The sequence below is a fragment of the Saimiri boliviensis genome, chromosome 2, assembly GCF_048565385.1.
Source record: "Saimiri boliviensis isolate mSaiBol1 chromosome 2, mSaiBol1.pri, whole genome shotgun sequence".
Taxonomy (NCBI): domain Eukaryota; kingdom Metazoa; phylum Chordata; class Mammalia; order Primates; family Cebidae; genus Saimiri; species Saimiri boliviensis.
Genome location: NC_133450.1, coordinates 203,082,978 through 203,105,150, shown reverse-complemented (window position 1 = coordinate 203,105,150; position 22,173 = coordinate 203,082,978). Strand labels below are relative to the sequence as shown.

The 22,173-nt window shown below is 44.0% G+C and overlaps 1 protein-coding gene across 9 annotated transcripts in view; it reads right to left on the bottom strand.

The window, feature by feature from the left end:
• The window catches only part of PALM2AKAP2 (PALM2 and AKAP2 fusion), a 511,473-nt gene that overhangs the window by 21,847 nt on the left and 467,453 nt on the right, over nt 1-22,173 (bottom strand). For all 9 annotated transcript variants that reach the window (XM_074395145.1, XM_074395148.1, XM_074395147.1 and 6 more), the window contains one exon: nt 12,275-14,708. In XM_074395145.1, coding sequence (XP_074251246.1) covers nt 12,275-14,708 — 2,434 coding nt within the window. The remainder of the gene's footprint in view (nt 1-12,274; nt 14,709-22,173) is intronic.

Here is a 22,173-nt window from a genome sequence, read left to right as displayed (position 1 = left end):
AATGGCCTCACCAACAGTGTTCAAGTCCTAATCACCAAAAGCTGTTATATGTTGCTTTACAGGTAAAAAGAACTTTGCAGGTATGATTAAGTTTAGGTACTTAACATGGGAAAGTTATCCTGAAACACCTAATTGGGTCTAATATAATCACAGGAGGGAATTAGGAGGGTCAGAGAGAGAGAGAGTGAGAGAGAGAGAGAGATCTGAAGATGCTGCACTGCTGACCTTGAAGATGGAGGACGGGGCCACAAGCCAAGGAATGTAGGCAGCATACAGAATGAAAGAGAAAAGAAAGCGAACTCTCCCCCAGAGCCTCCATAAGGAACACTGCCCACTGACATCTTGATTTTAGCCCAGTCTTAGTTTGTTTGAGCTGCCATAACAAAATACCACAGACTGGGTGGTTTGAACAACACGCACTTATTTTCTCACAGTGCTAGCGTCTGGAAGTCCAAGATCAAGGTGCCAGAATGGTTGGTTTTTGCTGAAGGCTCTCTCCCTGGATTGCAGACAGCTGCCCTGGATTGAGGACAGCTGTGTCCTCACACAGTGGGGACAGCAGCTGTTTGCTGTCTCTTTTTACAAGGGCTCTAATCCTATCATGGGCTCCGCTCTGTGACTTCATGTAAACCTAACTATGTCCCAAAGGACCCTACCTCCAAATACCACAACACCAAGAGTTAAGATTTCAGCATATGAATTTGAGGGAGAGGGCACAATTCAGTCCATAGCAGATGAATTTTATACTTCTGCCTTCTAAAGCTGTAAGATAATACAGGTGTGTTTTTAAAAAAATCATTATTATTATTACTTTAGAGACAAGATTTCACTATGCTGCCCAGGCTAGTCTTGAACTCCTGGACTCAAGCAATCCTCTAGCCTCAGCTTCCCAAAGTACTGGGATTACAGGCATGAGCCACTGTGCCTAGATAAATCTGTATTTTTTAAGCTATTATATTTGTGGTGATTTGTTACAGCAGCAATAGAAATGAATGCAAGTGTAAATCCAATATTGCCCTCCATGCCCCTACGGGCGTGGACGAAAACCTAGAAAGGTGGCCATTCCTGGGAGGGTAGGATTATGAATCACTTTTGATTCTTTTTATATTTTTTCTACAATAATCGCAAATTAATTTTAAAATATTTTTAAAAAACAGAAAACTGTTGTTGTCAATATTATCAGCCCATGCTGAGAAAAGTAGATACACCTGCTTGTTTTAACCTTTATGGAAAATGCAGATCCACAAGCCCTTCCATCATCCCAGGCAGCCCAGAGGCACTCAGAAGGAAAAGACTGTTCATCTCTCTAATGGTGGTGCCCACGAGACTGTAGTGTTGCAACGCAGACTACGGAGCAAGGAAAGCCAACGAGTTTCACTCCAAATTAGCTAGTGGTGTCTCCCACCATGAGTGGGAAAGAAAACCAGGAAGCGTAAATGGGTGTTTCATGTTATTTATCATAAATAGTTATACTACTCTGTGGTCCAGAGAAAGCAAGCCATTCCTTGGCTGTGCTTCCGGATCTTTCAGGCATTGCGGATTTCCCTTGGGCATCTGTGGCAGGCTGTGCTGACAGGGGGCAGAGAAAAGAATCTGCAATTCCTCCCACCCAAACAGCCCGAGAGAGAGAGCTGCATGTACTCAGAACACAGCTGTTGTCATCCCTGACGGCCCAAATCCTCCTCTGGAGGACCAGTTCTAACTTTTAAAAAGCCAAGATTGGGGATTCCACAAGTTCTGAAAATTATTTTGGTCAGATGTTATGATCTGGGTGATTATTACACTCTCTATGCATGAAGTCTGAGGTCTTAAATCAAAGAGCCTTTGTTTCAACATTTCTCAAAAGAAAAGAAAAAGCCATCACCCACTCTTATTTAAAAACCAAACTGAACCAAACAAAAACACCCACCAGAGGACATGCCTTGGCCACGGCCTCCTTCAATGACCTCCTTTCTTCACACAGCATCGGGACAAGGCTGCAAACATGTAAAGCGACTCACAAGTCACCAGCAAGAAATGAGCTCAGACTTGCATTTTCAATTTCGTTTCCTCTCAGGACAAGGGAACGTCCTGCTTGTCCAGGGATCTGTGCGGTTCTAGCTGTGACCTGCATACCAAGAGCTGGTCCCTTCCACTTTCATCTCCTCCTTTGAAGGCCCCAGGGGTGGGAGAATGCGATGATATGAATCTTCAGATTATAAACCTAGCTCAGAAATGAGAAATACCCCTGCTTGGCAAACAAGTCTGAAAAGTTATCAAATATTATTGCTTAAAGGTAAGTTGGGGGTGTTGGATGAGTTGCTGATATTGGGTTTATCCCAGTGAACACAACTGGAAGGCGCTGAAAACTCCAGAAAGAAAGAAAGAGCTCTGCTCATACAGGGCAAGCAGAGTTTAAGACCAAAAAAGAAACAAGTTAATTAAAACAGTAAGAATGCAAATTATGGTGAATAGTCATTCTCCGCCAAGATCCTTTTGTTAAACACATTTCTGCCAGCATGGTGGGCTTGGCTGTGTGAAGATTACCTCCCCACAAAAGGAAAATATTTTTGTGGTAATGTGTGTAATTTTATTGTCACTCAATACATTTAATGATGGACTTTTTTTACTCTTTAGTTTTTTAAATCATAGTAGACTACTGAAAACTCATTATTCCTGACCTCAAGTTTCTAAGAGCAATGTTAATTCTAAGGGAGTAACTGAAAAAAATTCCAGCTAGAAATAGAAAGCAATTTTATTTTATTTATTTTTTGAGATGGAATCTTGCTCCATCACCAGGCTGGAGTGCAGTGGCACAATCTCACCTCACTGCAACCTCCGCCTCCTGGGTTCAAGAGATTCTCCTGCCTCAGCCCCCTGAGTAGCTGGGACTAGAGGTGGGCACCACCTTGTCCAGCTAATTTTGGTATTTTTAGTAGAGACGGGGTTTCACCATGTTGACCAGGATGGTCTTCATCTCCTGACCTCGTGGTCCACCCGCCTCGGCCTCCCAAAGTGCTGGGATTACAGGCATGAGCCACCGCACGTGCCTGGCCAGGAAGCAGTTTTATAAGGTATGTTCTGTTATTTATTTTAGGTTCACAACGGCTGCAAAAGAGCAACTCATAAGTAATTTTACTAAGACTTGCTAGGCCTTTTCTTTCTTTTTGGAGCCAGTGTCATGCTTTGTCACTCAGACTGGAGTCCAGTGGCATGACCATAGCTCATTGCAGCCTTGAACTCCAGCTCAGGCAATCCCCCCACCTCATCTCCTGAGTAGCTAGGACTGCAGGTACACACCACTAAATTCAGCTATTTATTTTCCTGTAGAAACAGGGTCTCACTGTGTTGCCCAGATTGGTCTTGAACTTCTGTTCTCAAGCGATCAGCCTCCAGGCTTTTTCTTAAAACAAAAGAGCAACTGTAATGACAACCACAATAACTCTTACTGGGAGCCTTTTATGTGCCAGGCCTGGTCTCAACTTTTTTATGAGGTTGGTATAACTTTATTCCTATTTTACTGAGGTTAATTTTCTGGGTGGGGGATGGAGTTTCACTCTTGTCGCTCAGGCTGGAGTGATGATTATGTAATGACTATGTTATGATGAGCAATGTTATGATTTTGGCTTACTGCAACCTCTGCCTCTTGGGTTCAAGCAATTCTCCTGCCCCAGACTCCCCAATAACTGGGATTACAGGCATGCGCCACCATGCCAGGGTTTTTTTGTTTTTGTTTTTGGCTTTTTTTTGAGACAGTCTTGCTTTGTTGCCCAGGTTGGAGTGCAGTGGGCATTGTAGCTCACTACAACCTCTGCCTCCTGAGTTCAAGTGATTCTCCTACCTCAGCCTCCAAGTGGCTGGGATTACAGGTGTGCACCACCATGCCAGGCTAATTTTTGTATGTTTGGTAGACGTGGGGTTTCACTGTGTTGACCGGGCTGGTCTCAAACTCCTGACCTCAAGTGATCCGCCCACTTCAGGCTCTGAAAGTGCTGGAATTACAGGTGCGAGCCACCTCACCCGAACTTAACACATGAATTTATACTTGAATAATGGGAAACAGAACTACACATATATTCGCTGGTGCACTAATGGTCTGTCCCACACACTCTCTTCCTGCCCCACCTCACCTCCTAGTTTTCCACCCCGTAAGTATGCAGCACACAAAGATCAAATGGATCTGAAATGCCAGTCTCCTGAGGGAAGTACACAGCAAGTAACTATGGCTAGTAAAAGACCCAGTCATATTCTGCCCTGAACTCTGGCAGTCATAGAGCACATCCTGCTCCCAAGCCTGGCTTTGATTAGCTCCTATTTCTCACCAAGGAACTTGCAAGAATTAGGTTCTTTGGTTCACCTCCTCTTTGTCAGCTCAAAACTATGCAGCTTTTATTTTGTACATGGCTGAGTCTGATTCCTCAGAAGACGCTCCCCTAACTTGCAGCACGGAGTGGCCAGGCAGAAGTAGGCAATGAGGACATCACGTGGTGGCCCAGGAAGGCATGAGCCAGAAGAAGCCAACCCAGACACGTGATCTATCCAAAGACCCAGCACTATCAGCAGGAATAGCAGAGCCTGCTTACACTAGGGAATTCAGCTGGTGGGGAATGTTCTGCTTTTTCCAAAGTTCTGCTGCCCAGAAGCTGTGACCACAGGCTTGTCACGGAAGAAAGACTTCTGGGCCCATATCATCTCAAGAGAGAGGCTGACACACAGGTTTAACCATGGCCGTGGCCCTTTCCAAACCTTTGAGGGTAATGTCTAAAGAGAATTCGGAATTCCAGAATTTGGAAAGTCCTGACTTCGTTGCACACCTTCACCCCTTGCCAAACACAGCTTCGACATAGTCTTTTCTTATCAATTCCTTTCTAAATGGCATGTATTTTTCCAGAAAACATACTTGCTGGGTTTAGATAAACATAACACAGGGAAGTTCTGGTCCAAGGCAGAAGGATCAATTTTTAAAAGGCAAGGAGAACAGTAAGTAGTCACGGTGCTCAACGATCCCCAGCCAACTAAACTTGACTTTGATCCCACTACTATTTAGCTAATAGAATAATGAACACTTATCCCTGCTCATCCTCAAATTTAAAAATTGCTTCCTTGCTTGAGTAACCAGTTCTTTCAAAGTTTTCAGGCATGAGCTTGCTTCTGGAGTGAATGGCAGACCTTCTTCCTGGGAAATAAACTTTCAGAAAGAACTCACAAGAGCAGCGAGGCTAGATGGTTGACATAGACTAAATTAGTCCCTTAGCTGTCTGCTCAGATCTTTGGACAGCCCAAGCGATTTTGCCTATTGTAATTTGGGGCACTGGAATTGAGTTCTGAAAGCAGAAAGGAATCCTCCTGGGTCACTAGGAAGCACTGTTTCATGGCCTCTGGGAGTCAAATTTATACATCCAGGCCACTGCAAGTGAAGGATTGCAGAGCTACAGGGGCTCCTAAAAGGAGGATCAGGAAGGACCCAAGAAAATACAGAAGTTGGGCCTGAAACTGGGAAAGGGTAGAGGGTGCCTGAGTTACAAGTTGGAGAGAGAAGCTATTACTGTTTACCTCGTAGGGCAGGCTCAACAGATGGGAAGGAGGAGGTAAGGAAAAGAAGATGGATTCTGGAGACAAATGAGAGCCTGAGTTTGAAACCAGGCTCTACCATTTCCAAGCTGAGCGACCCTGGGCAATTCAATCTCTCTGGGCTCTAGTAGTAATTCTTTGAAAGAGAATAATATTACAGGTCCACAATTCTTCATGTATAATTCCCAAATCCAAAAAACTCTGAAAACCAAGTTTTTTCATGACTTATTTAGCAACAACACCTCACATGAGCTGACATAGGGCTCTCCTAGTCTTTATCCACTTAATGTCACTAATTCTGCTCAAGTTTTACAGTAGAAATTTAGTTTGATCACAAGGTATTGCCCCAGAACCTGCCAGCTATGTTAAATAACAGTATGTTCATTGCATTACCTTTCTAAATAATAGTATATACTTTATAACTTTTCTAAAATAGGAAAAAGTCTGAATCCAGAAATATATCTGGCCTCAAGAATTGAGATAATTTGTATCTTACAGGGCTACTGGGAGGATTCAGTGAGAAAATGAGAAACGACAAATGAGTGCGAAATAACTAGTATTATATGTAGCTTTAAGGTCTTGATAAATTGTAACTACCATGATTAGACTTGTGTCACCACAGAATGTTCTAGAAATATGGTGGTGGACAATAGCCATCTGTGGATATGCCACAATAAGCATTAATTAGCTTCACACAGCAGGCACCTGCCTTGAAGGAAAGAGGGGCACTGTGTGCTACTGAAGAGCTCTCTCATCATCAAGCCTTCCCTCAGAGGCCGACACAGGGGCTTCCCCATGGAGCAGTGATGGCACCTCAGATCAAACTGTGCCTCATCTGGCTCTAATTTAGCATGGAACACTCCACCAAGCTCTGCTTCATGAGCATTGTGCAGACACTCGCAAATATTTTTTTCGTAAGACTTTCCTTTGTGATACTTGAAGATATAAAAAGAGAAAAGCAAAGACCCAGTTAAGAATCTTTACAATAATGTAATGATCACCTTATGCGGAATCTTAATCTAAACAGACAGCAGCAGAAGTCAACACTTCCCGTATATCTTATAAAAATAAGATTTATTACTATCACATCTTTCCACATGTTAGAAGACATGAACAGACACCCCAAGTTGTGGAACCTAATAGGCAACCTACACCTCCTCTTTTTTCTCCTTTGCCACTCTTCATAACGTATGTCCCATGGAGTGAATGATCTGACTTGGTAGATGAATTCAACATCTGGCATGAAAACAGAAACTTTCAAAAAACAAATCATCCCCCAACTGGTTTCTCTGGCATGCTTAGAACTTGGAAGTGAAACCAGGATATCTAATAATAGACATAGATACTAAAGTGAGAACTGTTGGCAACCCCAACATGAAAAGACATTTGAAAAGGTCTTAAACTGTAACTTCAATACAAAGTTTGGGCATGTCACCCCCCCCAGTTCTTTCCTCAAGGGTGTTTTACAGCAGTGTGTGAGTTACCCCTTCAAGTCAGGCTCATGTACCTGCAAAACTGCTTCCTTTATTCTCTCTCTCTCTCTCTCTCTCTCTCTCTCTTTTAATCTGTTTTGAGACAGGGTCTCACTCTGCTGCCCAGGCTGGAGTACAATGGTTCGATCATAGCTCACTGAAGCCTTGAATACCTGGGCTCAAGTGACCTTCCTGCCTCGGCTTCCCAAGTAGCTGAGACTACAGGCATGTGTCACCACACTCCGCTAATTTTTTTTCTTTTTTCTTTTTTCTTTTTTTTTTTTTTTGAGATGGGGTTTTGCTATGTTGCCCAGGCTGGTGTCAAACTCCTGGGCTCAAGCAATCCTCTTGCCTCCACCTCCCAGAGTGCTGGGATTACAGGCATGAGACAGCACCCCTGGCCTTCTTCCCTTAGCAGAGGGCACACATGCACACACTACTGGAAGCATGGCCTCACAGATAACATACAGGGTATTCACCGAGACGGCACCTGCCTTCAGAAGTGCTTGTAAGCAGGAAGAGCTCAATCCAAGCCTGTGAAATGGATTCATTACAACAGGAAGACATTTAGTCCATCAACTTACAGTGAAGGCAGGATAGTGTGGGGTTGCGGAGAGACAATTACTCCTTTAAAAACTCAGTGTCTTCTCACTGGCCGTAGGATAAACTCTAAAGTCTAAAACCCTTAACGTGATTGATAGAACTCTTGGTTGCCTGGCTCCGAATCAATTTCTGTTTTGTTTCAAATATCTTAACCTTTAAGTTACTCTGGCCTTATGTAAATACCTCAAATGTGCCAAGTTCTCTCTTCCTTGTGAGCCTCTCTTAGGTGCCCTTCCTTCTCCCCTGCACCCTGAGCCCAACTTTATTCCTTCAGTTCTCAGCTTAGACAAGAATTTCCTAAGGAATGAAGGCTTTCTTTATCCTCCAAACGATAGGGTCTTTTTTGTTTTGCGCTCATACTGGTCTCTGTGCTTCTCTGTCAGAAAATCACCTCATTTGTTTAATGTGGTTTTTCTTACTGAACCATTAAGCTCCCTGAGAGCAGGGACTGTACATTTTGTTCACCTCTGTGTAAACAAATGTCACTCAAATTCTATTTAAGTGGAACTTCTTCCCTTAAAAGTCAAATAAGGGCCGAGTGCAGTGGCTCACACCTGTAATCCTAGCATTTTGGGAGGCCGAGGTGGGCGATCACCTGAAGTCAGGAGTTAGAGACCAGCCTGGCCAATATGATGAAACCCTGTCTCTACTAAAAATACAAAAAAAAAAAAAAAAAAAAAGTCACTGGACGTGGTGGTGGGTGCCTGTAATCCCAGCTACTCAGGAGGCCGAGGCAGGAAGCAGGAAAATCACTTGAACCTGGGAGGTGGAGGTTGCAGTGAGCCATGTTCATGCCATTGCACTCCAGCCTGGGTGACAGAGCAAGACTTCACCTCCGCTCCCAACCCCAAAAACAAAAAAAAATCAAGCAAGAACCAAGAAGATAATTTCCAGATACATGGTCATTAACAATGACTATATCCTTTCAAAACAGAGCCTGGGCAACAAGAGCAAAACTCCATCTCAGGAGAAAAAAAAAAAACCACTAAAAGCAAAACAGTATCATTTCCACACCTGGGGGATGGAGTTTCTGTCTAGACAACTTTTCTGTGGAAAGAATTAGAAGATTTCTCCTTCCTTACCACATCTCGGCTCTCAGTGGATTTTATTTGCTTTAAGGTTTTAGGATTCCAGCATGCCACCAGCACGATTTCTACCAGAGAAGTTAAAAATTATATTTTTCATTACCTAGTATAGCATCATTAGTGTGAATCACACAACAAACTAGCGGAGTCACTTCTTCTGGCATGAAATGTGAAATGTGCCATAGGAACTAGGTAATCTCTCCATTCACAAAACCGTCAGGCCCAGCAGTTCTGACCCTGGCCATGAATTGTCTAGTTGGGCTGCTCAGAGTCATGTGTCAGCCTTCTCCCTGATCATGAACTTGGAGGTTGGCCGGCCAAGCAATACTCCAAAGATTTCCAGGCATGCACAGGAAGAAAACTGTGTTTTACGTTCAGTTTCTTTCAACTCATGTTATAATTCTGGGAAGCCCGGGGGGCCAGCTTTAAATGTTCTAGAGATAAACATGAAGGAATGACATGTATGCATATTAACATGACTGTACTCAATATGACATCAAGACTGGAGCAGAGTGCAGACTTCCACGGATGAGTTACCATCCCCCTGTAGGGATCAGAAATCAATCCTACGGGGATGGGATATGGGAGAAGAGATCAGTATTAGCACAGAGGAAAGTGCTGGGGAGGTTGATACTGGGTTGCTGGGATGCCAGTGGCAAGCCTTAGGATGCTGACTTGTTGAAGGCAACCTTGGTCCTGGTGGGGAAGCCTGACAAACAACAGCCAGTAGGGGAATCAGGAAAGAGCATTGAAATGTCTACGTTAGACAATTGTTTACGTGCTAGAAATAAAGTTGGGCGTATTATGGTGAGGGGTTCAATTAAGAGATAGAGAATCCTGAAAATACTCACTGCTATGGTCTGAATGTCTGTGCCCTCCCCCCAATATTTATTTGTTGAAACTTTATCACCAATGTGATGCCATATATTAAGAAAGTCACTGCACTCTTCCTCTTCTTCCTCCCTTTCCTTTCCTTCCCAAACAATTCAGTGCAAACGTCACTAGGCCAGGCTGAGCAAGACGGTACCAGCTGTGGGGCTGGAGCCCAGGTAGAGTAGGGAGGGTGCTGGTGAAGGCGGCTGGCAGTGGCCACCCAGAAAATGATGTTAGAGCCCAAGTCTGGTAAGGAAACCAGGAGACTGGTTATACTGGAGTGTGGCAGGAGGAGGGCTGGTTAAATAATAAACATATTACAGATAATAAAAACAAGTCTCTTGTTGTCAGGAAGGTGGTTACAAATATAGAAAGGGAGAAAGTATTTTATTAAATTAGAACTAAAAGGTATCAGGGTGAACTCATGGTTTTCAAGAGACATGTGTATCATTTCTTTCCCTCCCTCCTTCCTCCCCCCCACCCCCAGCTCTCTCTGTTGCCAGGCTGGAGTGGCACAATCTTGGCTTACTACAACCACTGCCTCTCAGGTTCAAGCCATTCTCCTGCCTCAGCCTCCCAAGTAGCTGGGACTATAGGCATGCACCACCACGCCCAGCTAATTTTTGTATTTTTAGTAGAGATAGGGTTTCACTATGTTGGCCAGGATGGTCTTGATCTCTTTACCTTGTGATCTGCCCACCTCAGCCTCCCAAAGTGTTGGGATTACAGGTGTGAGCCACTGTGCCCAGCCCAGAGATGTGTATAATTTCTAATGCTGTCCATTGAGAGTGCCTAGGACCAGCCACAATTCAATAACAATGAGCATACCTAGCACCCAGATCTTTTTTTCTAAATATCATTGTCAGAAACTAGTGCTCTTTGGAGATACAACTGAATTTGGGGTTGGGAAAGTATAAGATGAAACTGGAATATCTTGTGATGCCAGAAATTGAGGATGCACTCAGAGGATAAGGAAGACATCTCCAAAGGTCACACAAGTTAACCAGAAAGGGATCCTGTGAGCTGTATCTGAACAAGTTGAGGATAAAAATAATAAAAGAAATGGATTATAATCCATTGAATATCATAGGAATCCATGAGATCATACCGACATAAAGTTTGATGAGGAATGGGGTGAAATTATGTAATACCAAAGTATTGCCCTACAAAATATAATTAATTACAAAAGAAAAAACTTTACTACACAGAGTCCCGGCAGACTCCCTCAATGGAGTGATCATAACCAATATTAAGTGATCAGAGTTGACACCTGTCACCACAATGGGACGAACTAATACTACATGCTATCTGTTTGGATACAGTGAGAACACAGCATCAATTTGGTCCTAGCAAAGATGTACAACCTGAAAAGAATCAAGTGAAAGCATCTGAGACCCACACTGAGGAGCAGTCTACAGAACTGAAGGAGATGGGGCATCATGTTGGCAATTTACTCTCAAATGATTCAAAATAGAAAAATATTTGTACTGTACTTGGGAACTTTTCTTTAGGTTGGAGATTCTTTCAAAATTTAAAAAGTTAATCAGAAGAGTCACGTTGTGTCATTGTAGATTTGATGGAAGCTAAGTGTCAAGATAAGATTAACATCTGGATGGACCAAGTCAAACGTCAACAATTATACTTTAAGGTAATAATTCTTAAATTTTCTCTGGTAAAGCATCAGGTTTTCCCCACCAGTCCATTATGAAGCAATACTTTTATAAAATAAAAAATCCCACACTTGGATTTCAGGACATCATATTGCAATAAGAGTTTTCAAATGCATACTCTCAACACCAGAACTTATCTTAGAAAGAACCAGTAGCAAACGATTCCTGGACTAGCTTAGACCACATTTTGAGCAGCATTTTCTATAGTTGAAGATGCGTGGATCCCTGAATGCCATCAAATCCACATGGGAAATAAAAACTATTGGTCATACTATTATCCATACGGTAGCAACAATAATTACTACTCGAATTAACATCAACCATCTACACAAAGTGTTTGAAAAAGGGACCACTCAGGCAATATGAAGGGATTAAAGACCTGCCTTTGTGGCAGGTCAACTTGTCCAAATGGGTCATATGACAAGAAAAGATGAGCCCACCCCTGATTCCAAAGTAATTGTTGCTTTGTGGTGACTTTGGAAGAAAAACTCAGTCACACAGAAGATGAACAAAAATATTTTGCATGTGTCAGTCTGCAATGCCAAGCCATGACTACCATTGCTGGGAAGGAAACCAGCATTCAGAGGGGGTTAGTTAGCAGAGGACATCTCCCAAATCAGATGGCTTTGATTCAACTGCAGATACTGAGGGTCAAGCTAACTGATTCCAACATAGTTCACACATGGGTCCACTCTGGTTCTGTGCCACAATCAGCCTCTCCCTCAGACAAGAGGCAGGCTTTCAAATAAAAGAGGACAATTCTCTGTAATAAACCAAGGCAAAAGCAGAACAACAACAGAAAAGAACTATTGCATCCTCTGGAAAGTGGCAAACTCCAAGCTCAGCGTTCTTCTAGAGGGCACTCCCACTTTTGTTGCATGTTCCTGTATGCTGGAATTCCCATGCCAGTGTCCCCCCAGCACTTATTCCAGACACACACAGAGGAGGCTCCACATGGAAACCCATGAGCTGAAATCAACAAGGACGGACTGCTGTCTCTGGTGTGAGGCACCTCACTTACCTGGGGCAGTTTTGTAGCATGTTCTCGAGGGCAGCAATGGGGCGTTCTTTGTCCTGGGGCTCTGCGCACTCTGCATGACTTGTCTCTGCCTCTTCAGCTCCTCTTCCCTTTCCTGAGCTGCTCGGATCTCTTCTTCGATCATGGACAAAGTCCGCTGTTTCCTGGACCTCAATTTGAAGGGCCCAACCATCACGTCGGATTCTTGAGTGGCCAGGAGGGAGGCTGTACTTCTCAGCTCAGCGGCCTCCGAGTACTTGCTGAAATAGCTTCCTTCGGGTCTGGTCTCCTCCATGTTAATCGGGCCACTGGGCTGCACAGCTGGCAGTGGCTGGGGGGGCCCCCTTTCCCTGAGCGCCCTGTCTTCAGCAGGCAGAATCTTTGGCAAGACATCCCTTTTCTCTTGAACAGGAGAAGACACCTGAGGTGGCTCAAACATGCTCTGAGGCTTCTCTGAGCTGAAAGCCCCAGCTTCAGCTTCCTCTACAGTAGCTTCAGGTCCCTGTGGCTCTGCTCCATCCCTGCTGGTTTTGGACACAGCTTTATCCACCTGCTCAGCTATGGCTTGTTGAATGGCATTCTGCACCAGGAGGCCAGCCTGATACTCCAAGGGATCATCAACTGACGGAGAGTCCCCCAGCATGGAGGACGGGGAATAGAAACCATGATCACTAAATGACTTGGAGGCGCCTTCTCCTCGGCCCTCTGAGGGGTTGTCAGTTTGTGGTGTCTGGGGCAGAGAAAAATCGGCCAGTGAATTTTCCTGGAGGGCACTGGTTGTCTCATTTGAGGCCCCGCTGTCACTGATGTTGTCCATGCTGAAATCATTGGATAGGGTCTCCAGGACGGTGGTATCCTGAGACCTCACTGACAACTCATCCAGACCAGAGTCAAGCTCCTCTTGGGTCAAGGAGACATTGACGGATTTTGAGAACTGATCCAAAATCCCATGGTCATCATCCTTGACCACGGTGAGGACGGCCCGGGCACTCGTAAATTCTCCATCCTCTGCCCACAGTTTAGATAAGGGCCCACGTTTAGAAGGCTCGCTGTAGGGCCCTTCCTTCCCCTGAGGGGCTGTGCTGCCCTGGCTTGCTGCTGCCGATATCTCCAGGGCACCAGGCGATTTCTGCCCCTTGGCGGCTGAGGCACCACTGTCTTCTGGAGGTCCCCCAACAGAAGGTGGTCTCGAGTTAATCAGTGGCTTATCTGAGTTGATTGATCCCAGAGGCCTGTAGAAAGGCTTGATGGAGAACAGCCTGGGTGTACTCTGGCCCTTGGCCACAGCTTGCCTGGAATTCTCCATCAGCTGGAATTGTTTGCGAGCAGCAGAGAAATCTATCTGCTCTGTGACAATATCCTCCTTTGCTTTGTCAATCATGCTAGCACGTTCATGAGAAGAGTCAGGGGCTGTGCATGGCTGCGATGGGGGCTGCTGCTGCTGCTGTAACTGCTGCTGCTGCTGCTGCTGCTGTAATTGCTGCTGCAGCAGCAGCTGTTCCTGCTGCGCTCTTCTCTCCTTGCGCTCCTTGTACTTTTTATGCGACTCCAGATGTTCCTCGTCCAGCTGCTCCTCGATGGTTTTTTCCTGCGGGGGATTCCACCATTTTGCTGCAATGCCAGGATTCTTCTTCACAGCCTGGCTGCGAATGAGCTCCCTCCTCTCCTTTTCCAGCTCCAGCATCTCTTCAGAAGGCCTCACTTTTCTGATGCAGTATTGTTCTTTCTCACGCTCGTCATCCTCAAAGAGCTTGGAGGGCTTCTTGTCCTCATGGAAGGCACGCAGCTCAAACTTGGCCTCCTTCTTCAGCGTGGTGAGCGTGAACTCTCCATCTCGGGAGGAACACTGGGAGCTAGTTGAGGAGCTGGGGCTGACAGGCGCCTGCAGGCCGTCCCCTAGCACATCTCTAGGCTGGCCGGGGGAATGGCCATTTGCTCTTTCTGCCTCTGCCATGGGGTCCGGGCTGCTGTTACTGAGCTCGATGTGAGGAAGTGCCTGCCGGCTAGCTGTTCTCTCAGTAGGTTCTGGCTGGGTGGTCTCGGGGACTGGGGGGCTTAGGCCGCCCACCAGGACCACTGCACCAGGCTCCGGGGAAGATGTTCCATTGTACGTTCCGTCCACAGCAGAATCACAGCAGTTGGCCTCCAGCACCTCATCTAGATAGCGGATCTCTCTGGCGACATCATTATCCAGGGATTCATGGTGATCTGTGAGGAGGCCATTATGAGGGGGTGAATAGAAAGGGGAGGGGTGGTCCATGGGATGTGGGGTAGAGGTGATTCCAGGAACACTTTTACATTCTGCAACAGACACCTCAATTTCCATGTTTTTGTGATCTGGGGAAAGAGAACTGGTAGCAGGCTCCGGGAGGCTGGCGCTATACTTGTCCCCCTCACTCTTTAGCCGTACATCATCCTCGGAAAGCTGGGGAGCCTTCTGGAATAAAGAGGAAACAAAAGTCAGGGTTAAATACTGCATCTTTTATGAACACGAATGCTGACAAACTGACTCATAACAGGAAGGAAAATGGAAACCACAGTGACAAATTCTTTTGAATAGAAATTTCCTAATAATCCCTTAAATGTTCACTTTCTTGTAGTAACGGGTGCCCAGCCCTTTCTAATTTACAGATTCTGTTTTGTTTACATGCTAGCACCATTTTTAAATTTTATCTACTAAGGTGGAAGAGATGACATCATCATTGTACCAGAGTCTTCCCAAGTATGTTGTAGCAAATGACTGCAGGCTATGTAATAGGACTATTAATAGGATTACAAAAAGAAAGTCCTTTTGTATGAACAGACCTTTAAAACATATGACTCTCTGCCAGATATAATGCAGTTATTTTGGAGACAAGAAACTTTTTGGAAAATCCTTCCAGAATAAAATACTGGAAAATAGTAGATCCCTTTAATGGCAGCACACAGGCTACAGTGCCCCACTGCCATGGCTATAATTGGCCATGTGCCTTGTAAACACCATCACCGAAGCCACTGACTGCACAGCTCTGTTTTCTGGGATTGCATCAAAGTAATACTCCTTAGTTAAGGAGTCAGCATTGCTTTGAAAAACTAATGGCCAATGGTACTTCTCCTCCAGTGTATTAACTACTTTATATGTGATATCTTCAGTTTGTGATTCAATAAGAAAACTCATCTTCTTAATGTTTTAAAATCCATCACATCTTTAAGGAAGGAGGTTTTCTTTTTTTTTTGAGATGGGGTCTTGCTCTGTGGCCCTGGCTGGAGTGCAGTGGTGCCATCTCGGCTCACTGCAACCTCTGCTTCCCAGGACTACCAATGTGTGCCATTATCCCTAGCTGATAAAAATATATATATATATATATATATATATATATATATTTCTGGTAGAGACAGGGTTTATCCATGTCACCCAGGCTGGTCTTGAACTCCTTTTTTTTTTTTTTGAACTCCTATACTCAAGCAGTCTGCCCGCCTCAGCCTCCCAAAATGCTAGGATTACACACATGAGCCACCATGCCCAACCAATCCATCCTATTTTTCTACCAGTTATCTAGCCTATGTAATTTTGTTACTTGACATTAGAAACATTAATTTTCAAATTATAAAATGATTTTCTTTTTCATCTCAAAAGACTCTGGCTTATCTCAAAGAATTCCAGTAAAGTATAAACTTGAGTTACCCTCAAGGACTTTACTAGCACCTAGGTCAGCTGTGTTTCCTCGTCTCAAGTTTACCATGTGCCTGGTATTACTGACATGGGACAATGCAAAATTGCAAGAAGGTGTAAGTTTCATTTATCTAAGGTTTCAACCATTTTACATGCTTAGAATATTAAAACACCACCTTAGGATGATTCTCAGGAAATCTATTTCAAAATCCTTCCCCAAAAAGTATGTAATTATGGATTTTTGTTCTTGAGGCCTAAGAAAACATGGGAGTTCATCGTAAGTGCTCTACTTTGCTGTCAGAATGTTGAAAAACTTTCCTGGTTATCCATGACCTGGGGGGTTTCCTTCATTCTTCATTTTCCACATTCCCTTTCAGACTTAAATTATTCAAGCAATGTATATGCCTTCTTCATTAACAGGCACAAATAATGAATATTCCTCTTTTGCCAACATCTTCTGTTCTCTGATTTTCTTCCAATTCCGATCTGGTCTTTGTTAAAGAGTGATACTTAACACAATTAATATTTATAATTGCTATTGTCTTTATTTTTAACCATAATTAAATAGTAATTTTTGCTGCTACTGTTTTTTTTTTTTTTTTTTAAGAGACAGGATCTTGCTCTATTGCCTAGGCTGGAGTACAGTGATGTGATCATGGAGTACAGTGATGTGATCATAGCTCACTGTAGCCTTGAACTCCTAAGCTCATGGGATCCCTCTGCCTCAGTCTCCCTTAGGACTGCAGGTGGATGCCACCATGCCTGGCTAATTTTTAAGCTTTTTGGTAGAGATAGAGTCTCGCTATGTTACCCAGGCTGGTCTCAAACTCTGGGACTCAAGTAGTCCAGCCTTGACCTCTCTAAGTACTGGTATTACAGGTGTGAGCCATCCTGCATGGCCAGCCATTTAAAAACTATTAACTAAACTTTTTTTTGGATAAGGCATTGTCAGTAACTTCTACTCACATATCATTAAGAATTACAGAAAATTTGAACGTTAAAAGTTACTGGCTGCCATTCAATTTCAAGTAAACCTAGGCCAAAATTAGCCCACTTCATGGAAAGTTATTGTTGGAATAAGAAGACAAACAGAGAGAGATTCGCAGCGCTGCTAAGATGAGTCAGATAATCTAGGGCACCCTTACCCCCTGTCTTCTTTCGGCCAATGATTCACTGCTAATATTGTGTATGAGAATAGCAGAGCTTTCCTTCTATCCTTTTTGGCTTTGTGGGGGGTGAGCGGGGACAGTAGGAAGCTGGTAGGACTGAAATATGGTTAGAAAACATTGCTCTACTGAAACACAAGATGCTTTAGAATACTCAAGGAGAGGAAGGGGGGCAACGAAATATAAAGGAAACTAAAAGGCAAATAATTAGTTCTATAGTTTAATTAACTAATCCACTCATTAAACATGAGGGGGGCTTATTCTGCGGGTTATAATGAAATTAGCAGCAACAATAAGCTGCTGGAGACAACACTCTTTAAAAAAAAAAAAAAAAAAATCGAGTTTCCTGTACTTCCAAGAAAGCCCTAAGTCTCTTTTAGAGTTCTCTTAGTCTGAATCAGGCAAGTGAAGAACTTGCCTCTTTGTCTCCTGTTGCTAATCACAGAGGTGGAATGATGACGGGGCCTGTCGTAGGAATGATGGGGCCTGTCGCCAAAGCATTTCCCAAGAACACGTTTTGGCTCCTCACGTCAGCATTGTCCCTTTCTCTTGAACACCCTTCAAGTGTTCGATGATGAACGAGCAGATGCCTTTCCATGTTTTCTTTTTAGAACTCAAAAACTGTATCAGCTCTTTCCAAGGCACACTTTTTGAACTAGAAATAGTTGTTTTGGTGCCAAATTTTTTAATTCTAAGAAGACAATTTGACAGTATGCTTTTGCGATTGTCTGAAAAAAAAAATACAAAACTGCCATAATCTTTGAATCCGAAATTACGTTACAAATAGTTACGTCTTCTATGATCAGTCAAACTGAGATTTTAAAAAATGCCAGTTACTTGGCAGGGAGCAGTAGCTCACGCCTGTAACCTCAGCACTTTGGGAGGCCACGCTGGGTAGATCACTTGAAGTCAGGAGTTTGAGACCAGCCTGGCCAACATGGTGGCATACACCTGTAATCCCAGCTACTCAGCCTGAGAATCACTTGAACCCAGAGAGTGGAGGTTGCAGTGAGCCAAGATTGTGCCACTACATTCCAGCCTGGGTGAGGAAGTGAGACTCTGTCTCAAAAAAAAAAGTGGGGGGCGGGGGGCAGGCATGGTGGCTCACACCTATAATCCCAGCACTTTGGGAGGCTGAGGCAGGCAGATCATCCAAGGTCAGTAGTTCAAGACAAGCCTGGCCAATATGATGAAACCCCATCTCTACTAAAAATAAAAAAAATTAGCCAGGCAAGGCAGCAGATGCCTGTAATCCCAACTATTTGGGAGGCCAAGGCAGGAGAATTGTTTGAACCTGGGAGGAAGAGATTGCAGTGAGCCAACATCATGCCATTGCTCTCCTGCCTGATCAAGAAGAATAAAACTCCATCTCAAAAAAAAAAAAAAAAAAAAAAAAAAAAGGCTAGTTACTTGTTATATGTCAAAGTTTGGGGGTTCCGTGTAATTTGAGGTGATTCCTTTCCAATACGTTTTTTAAACCTCTAGACCAGGCGTCCCCAGAGTTTTTACACAGGGGGCCAGTTCACTGTCCCTCACACCATTGGAGGGCCACCACATACTGTGCTCCTCTCACTGACCACCAATGAAAGAGGTGCCCCTTCCTGAAGTGTGGCGAGGGGCCGGATAAATGGCCTCAGGGGGGCCGCATGCGGCCGGTAGTTTGGGGACGCCTACTCTAGACACTGGAGGGTATAAGCAGGAAAGAGGCCCTCCTTTTTATGAGCTACATGGCGTCCAGTCCCCAGTTCCCCATAAATTCAGAAAATTCTTCCTGATGCTCAATTCCATTTACTCAGAGAGCAGCAAGTTTAACCTCTAATTGTCAGAAAACTATTTAAAGAGATAAACAACTCTGCATTACTGACTCACAATCATGCACCAGAGGTCCTGCAGTTTTGTAAAGTTAGACAACAATGATAACAAAAAAGCAAATTCCTGAGTTCTGTCAGCAGCAAGAATTTGTTTTCATGCATGGCCTGAGGTAATCAAAGACATTGGTAACTACACCAGGTAAATGGAAATGGGCTGGAAATCCAACCTATCCTGACTGGGCAGGAGTCTGGGTTTGGTATCCTCAGATGACGTCTTGTTTAAACAACACATGCTTATTGCTCTCTTTGAAGATAAGAAGGTCCAGAACTTTCTCCATGCTTCAGATTAGGTGAATGTGATTCCGGATTCAGATCAGATGCACATTCATGAAATCAACAGGAAAGCCCTTTTTGAAATGAACTATGCCCCAATGCAAAAAAACAAGAGGATAGGAAAGAATCATTAAACTGGGTTTTCTACGGTCAGAGAAAAACTAGGGTGCAAAGGGGCGGTGGGAACTCTTTAGGTCAACCCAGCTCACCCTACAGGTGGGGCCCTAACACCAGGACACAGAAACCTGCCCTTCCCACTAAATTCCTAGAATAGTTAACAGCTAGTAAGGATGTCTATCATTTACTTTCATAAACTTGGTCAGGGACAATATAATACAGCGGTGTGCTTCTGAAATTAGTTTAAATTCCATTCCAGGGTCTGACAACCTTCCTAACTGGGAACATACACTCAAAGAATGGTCATCTAGGATCTAATGAGAGCCCACGTTCCGCAGGTGCCTTCCTCCAGTACTTAGCTCCCTTTAACTCCCAAGGAGCCCCAAGCTTTGCTAATTGGCATAATTAAGGTGAGAAATAGGTTTTCATTGAAATTAGTGGCTTGTCAATTAGCATAATGAATGTTAGAAATCCATGAAATTGGTGGTGGTCAAATTTGTGGATTAGAGATCTTCCTCACCCTTTCACAAAGAGGCTATGTCAATAGCGTGAACCCTTTGGTTTATACACCCTTCGGGATGGTGTTTGAGGTTTGAGAACCAAATAATCTCGTTTCTAGCCTTTGGTTCATGGGACTTTGGTTAACATCCATTAAATGGTAACAGAATCCTGTCTTCATAAAATTGCCACATCTGTCTTTATGCAAGGTGGGGTTGGAGCACCTGGAAACTTAGAGAGCTGAGATTTCTTCATACCATTTTTTTTTAACAAATGTTTATTTAACAAATATCTGTATGAGTGCCAGAATTTGGTCCAAGAGATTTGTGTTTAATGTAACCTGGTAGTCAGGCTGCAACTAAAGCCACCTTTATTTTCCAAAAAATGTTTAATTGTTCTGCAAAGCAAATTAGTGTGGCTCAATTTACAACCCAGGGGCCTGTGTCTCCACCTAAATAATGCAGAAAATGTGATAATTCAGAGTTGGCATCCAAAGACCAGAGTCTGGGGTCACTTCTTGGTTCTACCTTTGAAAGTGCTGCCAGACCTTTTGTACTGCAATCATGGAATTCTGCTGAGAATAGAACTCCTTCGTAAGCAGGACTAATGATATCTCCCAAATCTGTTTTGAGAACTAAGTTAGAAAATGTACTTAAAAGTACTATGCAAACTCTAAAACGGTTAATTCAAATGTTCACTATTATTAAGCCATTTTACGCTGAGGTTTAAACGACCGGTATTATATCCTTTCTGGCAGCAGACTGATTTTCTTTTGGGAAAAGAACAGGAGATTTTTAGAAGAAAAGAAATCAACGAGAAAAGATTAAAGAAAAAAAGGCTCAGGAAAGACTCAAAGTCAGAGCCTACGGCGGCTCTAATCTCCCTAATCTTTCCCCAACCCCAGATCCTTACATATGAATTTTAGTTGAAGCTAAACACCACTAGCTGCAACAGAGTCATTTCATAAAATGTCCTTAAAAGTTAAGTCCTGAAATGCAGTCAGGAGAATGAGCAGCCAAGAACCACCCCGACCTGGGGCTCCAGTCACATGAAAAGCAGAGGAGGGGTCACACATTGGATAAAACAGAACCTGGTCCATCTCCTCTACTCAACTAGCCAAGTAAATGTATGAGTGAATGAGACAGCCCTGACAAGCCTGTCCTGTGGGCATGCTAAGTGTAGTATCCCCATTTACACATGTCTAACAGCTTATCATTTCACAGTACATGCACATACATGACGTCCGTCAGCTGATGCCCAAAACATGGCCCTCTGTTAAGTGGGAAAGGCAGGAATTTTATTTCAGTCTTAAAACTTCAGAATAAGAGGTATAGAGAAATAGAGGGGCGTTTCCCAAGATCACCTGGCTAGTAAGTGCCCTAGCCAGGATCTGAAGGTGGGTCCTTCTCATTCTGTCCTGATAGGTTAAAATGGATTCTCAATAATAGGAGGTTATTAAAGTGACATGGGAAATGGTGAGAAGAGAGGATGGATCAAAAGAGAGTTAGCTTGGCTTTTTGGTTGATCTTTTGCTTGTCTGAATGTCTATAGATGAGGTGAGACTGACAATTTAGCTTTAAAAGTCGATAATCCCCTTTTCCTTCTGTATTCCGTCTCGGCCAGGAACAGATGAACTCCCTGGAGAGTTAACTCTCTGGAGTCACATCTGTTGCTCTACATGCATGTCAGAATAGAAATGTGACTTCTTGCACAGTCTGGGGGTTTCATCCTCTGGGCTGGTCTCTGAAGGAGAGCTGTTTCCTCTGGCCACTTGCCAGAGGTAAGATCCTGTGTCCATGCCATTGCGATGGACACTGTAGGAAAAGGCTGCAGCTCCTCACCAACAACGCAAGTGAGATTCTAGAAGCCTGTTTACATTTGCACAGAAAACACAACAGCAGCGCCCTGATCCCTTCCTTACTGGGCAGAGACACTCATGTGTTCTTTCTGCCCGGGGCACCTGGGCCTGCAGCTAGGCATGTCATGAACAGAAATAACTTTAAGGAAGTGCATTTTCCTTAGCAGGTCTGCCTGAGCCCAAGTGGACAGCAGGAAGGTGTCCTTCACCACAAGGACGATGCTTGTGTTCACAGGCTCCCCTCCGCCCCACCATCCTCAGGCTGTCGAAGCTCGACAGTGTCCCTCACCAGCCTCGACCTCCCAGGCACCTAGCCTAATTGCATGGTGTGACCCAAATTACTCAAACATCAGGCTGCACAACCAGGTTTCTCCGCTCTGAATAACCCAGATTACTTCCCACTAAAGCCATGACATTTAAATTAGAAATGCTTTTCTCTAGATAATAGGTGACCCGATCCTTTAATC